Source organism: Aplysia californica, unplaced genomic scaffold, assembly GCF_000002075.1.
Source record: "Aplysia californica isolate F4 #8 unplaced genomic scaffold, AplCal3.0 scaffold01222, whole genome shotgun sequence".
In the NCBI taxonomy this organism is placed as follows: domain Eukaryota; kingdom Metazoa; phylum Mollusca; class Gastropoda; order Aplysiida; family Aplysiidae; genus Aplysia; species Aplysia californica.
In genome coordinates, this window is record NW_004798492.1 from 121,460 (window position 1) to 130,764 (window position 9,305).

Genomic DNA, 9,305 nt, shown 5'->3' on the forward strand with positions numbered 1-9,305 from the left:
TGCTAAAGTATGCATTTGGCGACTTGCCACTTTCAAATTTCGCAAAGAAATAAATCTACATAGCATATTATATTTTGTTAAGGAATCTTGCCCCACCTCGAGATCCCGGATTATTAATTTGAGCGATACAAAGTCGAGGCAAAATTTAAGCCATTTTAGAACATACCATTGTGAAATGCCATTCTGACATTTTGATCTAGATATCTAGATCTAATCTAGATCTAGATCTAGATCTAGATCTAGACCTTCTTATTCATCGTGCTCTTTTATTCTAAATTCAAATATGATGTGCATGTAGATCTAGATCTTGAATCTATTCATTATGCATTGTGTTGTGATAACATTATTATTATGGTGGAATGCTTAAACCCTACAAGGTAACTATTTTAATCCAGCTAAAATAAATGAAAATGTTAATTATCTAGATCTCTAGAAATTATGGCAACGTCAACAAAAACAACAACAACAACAACAACAAAAACAACAACAACCAAAAAATCTTCGATGGAGATAACACTCTGATTTTGAAAGATGCCACCTAGAGAAATCTAGAATCTTGATCTAGATATAGATCTAGATTTAGATCTAGATCTAGAGATCTAGAATCTAGATCTAGAATATAGATATAAAATATCTAGATCTAGAATCTAGATCTAGAATCTAGCTAAACAATTTTTAAACCCGACTCAGACCTTCAAAGCTTTGAACTGGGCCTAAAAATGCGAAAACTACCGTACTTTTGTCTTGACCAGATAGATCTAGTCTAGTAGATGTATAACATAACAGTGGCTTTCGGCCTTCCATTATGATTTAGGAAGCCATTGAGTATAATAATCTAGATTTAGATTCTAGATTTAGATTTAATATTGGTGGCTCGTTACGGAAGTCCTCCCAATTAATAATCATCAATATGCACGCCTTCAGGCACTGATAACAGTAGATCTAGAAAATCTAGATCTATATTCTAGATCTAGAATATAGAGAGATCTAGATCTAGATATATATCTAGATCTAGATCTACATCTAGAATCTAGATTAGATCTAGAATCTAGATTAGTCAGAGCAGACAGAAACAAATCCCACCAAATGAGTCACATACGCAAACTAATCTAGATATCTAGATCTATTATAACTTCAATGCACTTTCGTTCAGCTGACAAAACTACGTGCGACTATCACACGGAGAATAAAGGCATGCAAATATGAAATCTATCCTTTCTATGGAATTTCAAATTACCAGCATATTTTTCAACATCAAGGTTCATTCTTGCCTCTAAGTCAAAGGACAGCACAATTAATCTTTCGTTCGATCAAGAGAGGTTTCTTTCGCGGCAGACGTCTGCTGTAGTTAAACAAGGTACGTAATTCCCAACACACTATCTTGATGACACAATTTTAAAGGATTACTTCCCTTGGTCAAGCCTGCATCATACCAGAGACACTATAATTAAATACTCTCTGATCAAACATCATACTGATCATACCAGAGACCATAACATATGATAAAATACTCTCTGATCACACTTCACTTATAATGGAATGTGGGGCAGCCTTGAGGCTCAGACAGTCTGTTTTAGTAGAGGTTTTACGGCCTTCGCAACTGCATAAGGTCATATGAGCGTCAAGGGGTGGGTGTCAACAGAGAAGTCCTTACAGGGAATCAGACTTACTCTGCTCACCTCTCTAGCCTCAACAGCACAGAGTCTGCTTCGACTATTAAGGCACCCCGGAAATATCGGGTCGCAAGAGAATGACAAACATACAAAAGAAGTAGAGGAAAAAATGACGATAGCAATGACGAGGAAAGAAAAAGCAGCAGTTCCCCCTATGTTGTTCCGTCACTCTTCCCAAGAGACAATCCAGTCTGTAACACTGCGGGGGAGGGGGGGGGGAGAGCAGGATTACATAGGTTTTAATTTACCGGTAATCGAATTTGTCTCTTTTTTCTAGCAGTAAGACCAGTGTGCCTCACAAGACGCACAATATGCGCTAAACAGATGCTATTTTGTTTGAATACTATTACATGTAGGCCTACATGTATTAGCATAATATGCGCTTTAAAAAATACGACTTCTTATCAATATTATTATTGTTATTATTATTATTACATGTTAGGCTATTATATTATTATTATTATTATTATTATTATTATTATTATTATTATTATTATTATTATTACTATTATTGTTGTTATTATTATTACTATTATTATTATTATTATTATTATTATTATTATTATTATTCATTATTATTATTATTATTATTATTACTATTATTATTATATTATCATTATTATTATTATTATAATTATTATCATCACTATTATTATTATTATTATTATTATTATTATTATTATTATTATTATTATTATTATCCTCGTAACAAGGATTTCGTATGAAAGACGAGAGCCAAACACCACATTCTACGTAATTCCCTCTGTTTTTCGCTTCTGCATTCTCTTGTATGCTTCCATGGAAGCCGAGAATGTTTCTGAGTGTTCTTAGTAGAGGGTCTGCTGGGGTAATAATAGTTGTAAAGCGCACAGAGCATGCTCTTGGGCATGGATATGCGCTATATAAATGCAATTATAATAATAATAATAATAATAATTATTATTATTATTATTATTATTATTATTATTATTATTATTATTATTATTATTATTATTACTTTGAGAAGGATTGTATTAAATTTCTAAAAGTATGGCTGCACTGTATTCTTGTCTTTATTCAATCTTTGTGAGGCGGTCTTTTCAGCTTCAAAAAATATATCCAATTTCTTTTTTTTTTTTTTTTTTTTTTTTTGTTTGGATTAAGAGCTTGTGGTCTTAAGACGTATACGTACACCAGACACAGCACGAACGATATTGTGGGTGGTTGGCGGGTGCTCTGATGTGGTTTGCTCCTTCTTTCTTATTAAATATCTATTTTCCTGATCTCTCCTCCTTCTGTTTATGTTTATTACTCTCTTGTATCAACTCTAATCTTCGGCATTTATTTGACCTTATTGTGTTTCAAGTGCCGTAAAATTTACTAAAACTATTTGTAAAACAAACAAAAACAAAAACAATGAAATGTCGAAACACTATCTATTACTGTTCTCTTCTGTAAATCAACGACATTATCATTTTACCATAGATAATTAATATACAAGTATTTGGGACCGGCGTCTGTTGTATAGCGGTTAGGTGCGAGTTCGATTCCTGTGTGGTGAGACATTTGATCGAGTACCTCTCGGTCTTTCTGCTGGGAAGTTGTTACCCTCTCAGTTTCGGGCTGATTCTGACACTGACAGGCAGGGTTGGTGGCTCGCCTCCGAAATGATCTAAACTGTGTCGATGGGGGCGTAAAAACACATCCATATTGGAAAAATAAAGTTATTTCTATTGGGATGTTGGGTCCCTCTCAGCCCAGGTTAGCCCTGACAGTCGATCAGAGTCGAAGCCTGCCTCCTGAATGATAGAATTTGTGTCCATGAGGGGGTGCAAACACTCTTTAAGGAAGGAAGAAAATTTTTTTTTTTTTAATGAACGTGGGAAAAGCGTTTCTTTTTTTCTTTTTTTTCTTATGATTTATTCTGTCCCTGGCTTGTTCTTCGGAAATGGTACATTTTTAAGTACAATACGAAATGGTACAAAAGATAAGGGAACCTTTTTATTCACAAAAGTATGAAACATATTGACACACTCTAAATTGATTTAGACGCCCACCCCCAATAATCGAGGAGAAAACTGGTTTCTTGGGCAGGTGGACATCTGTGTCATCTCAATAGAAATTAGAAACAAAAAACACAAGTGGGGACGTGGCAAGTGGTCGTTTGTACAAGTGACTTTCTCGGACAGGTGGCTTCAGAGCAGGCTCGGCCAAACTCACAAACGTAGGGAATATAAATAATATATAAAATTGGCAAATGTAGCCTATTAGAATAGATGAACAAACGAAGTGTCATGTCATCCGCTTTCCTTTTAAATGCCTTCTTTTGATGAGTTGATTTCAGTGCAAAATTCTGCACAAGATTTTCTTTTACTTTTTGGGCTCTCTTTTGCAGAATTGTTTTTAGTAAAAGAAAAGGGATAACTTTTGTCGAGTATCTCGGTCTTTCTTTCTCCTTGGATGTTGTATCCCTGGGTTGGCTCCTAAATAATACTATAGTATCTAAGAAGGCTCTGGTTCGAAGGCTCGCATCCCATTTGGCTCCGTCCTACGGAAAGAGACGATAAATTCGGAGGTCCAGCCTCTTGCATTATAACGAAACCGTGTTAAAAGAGGGCGTTAATTAAACCCGGATCCTTCCGGTCAGTAAGAAAGGCTGTAGAAGACGACCAGGGAGCCGGTTCCCGCCAAAATGGACAGACTGATGACCCTGAGGCAGACGGCGTCCACTAGCTGGGCCACCTCCTTCCACGTGCGGGTCGTCTGCTGGTCATCTGGCCCTGGTCTCCCCCCAAACTGACCACCAGACTCCGGGAAATGAGCAGCGTCGTCCGGCAAGTACATACTCCCTGAATCGGAGTACTCGGAGCGGTCAGTGTAATACTGGCGAGACGAGGCGCATGCGCTGAACGTCACAGACCCGTCAGAGACTCTGGGTTCAAACCTGGGTAAGGGTCTGTTCAGGAAAGTGGAGCTCACTCCAGACCTGCTAGATCCGGAGTTTGAAGCAGCCTGGGAAGTTCTTCCATTAGTGACAGCAGAGATGTCCTGTGTGTTGTTTAAGTTGTGAGAAATAGAGTGGACGTCTGTATGACTCGTGCTTCGGGAGTTGCTTGTTGTTGTAGATTTGTTGTTGCGAGGCGAGGAGGAGGAGGAGGAGGAGGGGGAGGCTGTGGTCTTGCAGGTGAAGGGTTTGAACCCGTGGTCACACACGTAGACGATCCAGCGCGGCACGGGGTCGCCCTCAGGTCGGCTGTACATCGTGACTGTCCAGGCAGTGAGGAGGGTGGCCAACGTGCCCGTGCACATCACACCGGTCAGATAGATCTCTGAAATATACAGATACTGTCAGATAGATCTCTGAAATATACAGATACTGTCAGATAGGTCTCTGAAATATACAGATACTGTCAGATAGGTCTCTGAAATATACAGATACTGTCAGATAGATCTCTGAAATAAACAGATACTGTCAGATAGATCTCTGTAATATACAGATGCTGTCAGATAGATCTCTGAGAAACACAAATACGGCCAGATAGTTCTCTGAAATACGCAGAAACAGTCAAATATATCTCTGAAATACGCAAAGACAGTCAAATATATCTCTGAAATACGCAAAGACAGTCAAATATATTTTTTAAAACGCAAAGACAGTCAAATATATCTCTTCAAAACACAAAGTAAGAAAACACAAGTTGTGAAATAATACATGTATATACAAACTCCCTCATTCAGATTTGTGTATGATGGTTCGAAATGTGTTGCAACATTCTTGCTAGTCTGATGCTGATCGGAGACATGTGTGTCTCCTCCTCCTCCTTCTCATCCACCTCTGCTCCTCCTCACCATCATCACTCCCCTTCTCCCCCACCCGGCCTCCCCCACATCTCCTCCCTCCTTCTCCCCTTCCCTCCTCCCCTTCCCTCCTCCCCTCCCTCCTCCCCTCCCTCCTCCCACAGTAAACAAACAAAATCCAACTCACGTAGCAAAGAGATCTCGGTAGAGATGGGTGGCAGACTGTCAGCGACCAGTGTGAGGAGAACGATGAAGGTGAGCAGCACGGTGAGAGAGTAGCTCATCTTTTCCCCGCACTCAAAGGGCAGAACGAACACAGCGCTCATCAGCAGAGAGCACAACACAGCTGGCACGATCAGGGTCAAGGACAGGAACACCCACTTCCGCCGGAACTTGAGGCTGGGTGAGTGACAGAAGAAAAAACGAAAGGAGAAAAATAGAGTTCACTAAGACATGAAATGATTGGGGGGGGGGGGGGGGGTCTTTTCCTTTTATTTTTAAAATCTAATCTTTCCATCCCTGTAACCTTAAAACAGTATTTCTTTCCTCGTACTGAGTTTTTAAAAATATTGTTTAAATTCTGGAATTCCGAGAACCAAAGGTCTATATTATGTCCTCCTTTGGACTCCACACATTTTAACGCGTCGTTCGTAATGTTCAGTGGTGCCAAACACAAGGATCCACTCAACCATGAGTACTTAAAGAAAGCCACACACATAGTACACCTTACAGTATGGAGCTGTTACTATAGACAAGGTAAGGGAGAGTGGGGAGGGGGGGTCAGGTTGCCCAAATAGACAGCATTTGTGCAGTTAATATAACCTGAAAGGTGAATATGGGCTTTGCCAAGGAACAAAATGTCACAGAGGAAATGTTCACGCTTTTCAAGACGATTTAGGAATCATGAACACATTGCCAGCCTCTAATCCATGTCAGTTTCGCGAACGTGAAAATAGTACAGTCGTAGATGAAAATCTGCCTTGAGAATGCGGACCGTTGAGATGTAGGAAAGTCATTGCTGCAGACATCGTCTACGGACAGACGGCTCATCTACTGAATTCTGCACCCTTGTACGTTTAAAGGGGTGCGAGTGGTGTGTGTTTGACTTGAAGTGGTCGTTTTGTCGGGGAACTTTTTGTTCTAAAGGTCCTAACTGATGGAACATTTCCACCCTTGACATCAAAGAATGCCCTAAGGGCACTATAACATTGTTACCGTACCTTGTGGGGAACTTACGAAACGAGTTGGTGGTGAGGAAATGTTCAAAACAAAAAGCTCTCCGTTCTTTACTAATCGTAATCATGATATCAGCAGGCAAAGTAAACTTCAGAGAAACTATCTGCAAACTTCTGTTGGCCTGTTAGACTACTGCAGTTCGCAATATGGCGCAATCGTTGGGATTTTTAGTGGAAGGCATAATGCGAACTAGAGCATCATATTACAAAAATGGGGGCATAGCTGAAAATGGATTAGTTTGGGTTTTTTTACGTGCTATGCAGAGCAAAACTATTCTGTGGACTAATTTTAAATGAATATCAGACACATTTCTTTCGACCTCCAAATGTTGTGTACCAATTTGAAACGCAAAACTCCAGGGTGGAGGAAAATATTAACAAAAAAATATGTACAGTTTTGTGGGGGGGGGGGGGGGGTTGATCCCCCGGTATTATGATAATGGTGATTCTGATCCTCTTGCCCTCACCTGGCCTTGACCCTCTGTATGACGACAGAGCCCGAGGGCACGTTCTCGGCCTTGATCCAGTTGTCCAGATAGTCCCACTCCCCGTGCGGGGTGTACACCCGCTCGATGCTAGCGCGGTCCTCGCTGGTGTACTCCTGTCGCGGTAACACGAAGATCTCCTGTGGTCAGAGAGGGGGGGGGACTAGATACGGTCGCTTTTAAGCACAAGGGGGCTATCCCGAAAAATGCTGTTTTGAGAAAAATTGAAGGTAAAGTTTTTGCCCTTTTTTCAGATTCTTTAAAAGACAAGGACAGTTTTTTTTCTACAACCGAACAAATATACACACCAATGAAACCAAACTTCTTCTACAGGTAGGGCAATGCCCGCTTTTGGTGTAGATCAAGATTTCTGGAAACTCCCGAAATCTGGGTTAACCTGCTGGTCCTTAACTCTATCCGTACGCCCTGGGGTCATTTTGTACCCCCGCGGTTGTATTATTCACATTTTAGAATACTTCTAGTACGAAAATCTCTTTGAAACTGTCAGTACTTCTCAAAAAATCATTTTGACAGACTGCTATGCAAAGCATACGGATCAAATTAACGAGTAAATGTCCTTTTTGGAAAGTGGTGGCACAGAGTTCCCCACGTCGTATGGATTATGATAGCAAAACACGACGAACGGATAGGGTTAAGAGCAACCATATTCCGTCAACTGAGCTCACCACGTACTGTTATTGTTATTGTTACTGTTTATTGTTATTTGTTGTTGTTGTTATTGCTATTGCTATTGTTATTGCTGTTGTTGTTATAGTTGTTATTGTTATTGATGTTATTGTTGTCGTGTTGTTGTTGCTATGAAGGTTAATATTATTGTTTTTGTTTTTATCCCTATTTTTTTAAAACTATTATTTTCAATGAAAGGAAAACACGCTTATAATGCTGTAGACATAACAATACATTATACATATATCATAATATACATCATATCATATACATATATCATAAACATATATCATAACATACATACATCTTATACACATATAATATACATATGTATATACACATAATCATCATAAACATATAACATATCATAAACATATATTACAGGTGTAACATACTTCCAAAAGTCAGTCCTTGCCTCCATAGCATGTATACATTATGTTATTATAGCTCACTTCGACATAAAAAAATCAATGTATTTGATAGACATTGACAATCTTTTGTTAAATTAGATCGTCTTTCCTCTTTTTATCCATCACCTCTACTTCTACCCACAAGGCCTTCACAGTTATCTTTTCTTGGAGTCTCAAAGTCTTACTACAGCGGAAAGAAAAGGAAAAAAAACTGACTTAAAAAAAAAAAAACAGGCATAGAGCTAACTAGAACAAGATGCTGAAAGTTCTGTTAGTGCGTGACACTTAACAACGTGCCCTCACCTCATTGGTGTAGCCCCAGGCATACATCTTGATGACGCACGTCTGGGAGTCGAAGGGGAAGTTGAGGATCCGCGTCTCGCAATAGACATTGAGCACAGTGGGGACAGTCCATGTGATGTATCCACTGCTCGACACTCGGATGGGAGGGTGGATCTCCTCGCCGATCACCGAAATTTTCTCTATGCTGAGGAGATCATAATATATATAATATATTAATATAATTTTACAGTTTTTGCCGAGGTTTTTTTTTTACAGTATTTGCCGAATTTTGCAGAAGGCCATTTGCCTAGGTTTTAAAGTAGGCTGTTTACCAAGGTTTTACAGTCGGCTATTTTCCGATGTTTACAGTAGGTTATTTCCCGAGGTTTTACAGTCGGTTATTTCCCGAGGTTTTACAGTCGGCTATTTTCCGAGGTTTTACAGCAGGCTATTTTCCGATGTTTTACAGTGTTTACCAAGGTTTAAAATTTACCGAGGTTTTAAAGTAGGCTATTATCCGTGGTTTTACAGTATTTACCGATGTTTTACAGTATTTACCGATGTTTTACAGTATTTACCGAGGTTTTACAGTATTTCCTCAGTACTCACGGATTCTCAACCACCAGTCTCGGAAGCCAGATGAGGGTGGGGTCAAGGACGATGTTGGACATGTTTTTGTGGTCCGTGGGTTCCCAGGTCAGACGATGGTCGTGCCATATCTGGACAGTATCAAGGTCAGCCGGGGGAAGAAGGGGG

General features: G+C 39.5%; 2 protein-coding genes across 2 annotated transcripts in view; both read right to left on the reverse strand.

Annotated features, from left to right (window-relative positions):
• LOC101855393 (ATPase-like fidgetin) overlaps positions 1-182 on the reverse strand; it is a 14,007-nt gene extending 13,825 nt beyond the window's left edge. Inside the window, exon 1 of the mRNA XM_035973432.1 lies at positions 167-182. Coding sequence (XP_035829325.1) covers positions 167-182 — 16 coding nt within the window. The remainder of the gene's footprint in view (positions 1-166) is intronic.
• Positions 183-3,640: 3,458 nt separating this feature from the next.
• The window catches only part of LOC101855616 (neuronal acetylcholine receptor subunit beta-2), a 9,953-nt gene continuing 4,288 nt past the window's right edge, over positions 3,641-9,305 (reverse strand). Inside the window, exons 4-8 of the mRNA XM_035973433.1 lie at positions 9,159-9,268; positions 8,571-8,754; positions 7,153-7,310; positions 5,638-5,849; positions 3,641-4,981 (exon numbers count right to left, since the gene is read on the reverse strand). Coding sequence (XP_035829326.1) covers positions 4,296-4,981; positions 5,638-5,849; positions 7,153-7,310; positions 8,571-8,754; positions 9,159-9,268 — 1,350 coding nt within the window. The 3' untranslated portion in view covers positions 3,641-4,295. The remainder of the gene's footprint in view (positions 4,982-5,637; positions 5,850-7,152; positions 7,311-8,570; positions 8,755-9,158; positions 9,269-9,305) is intronic.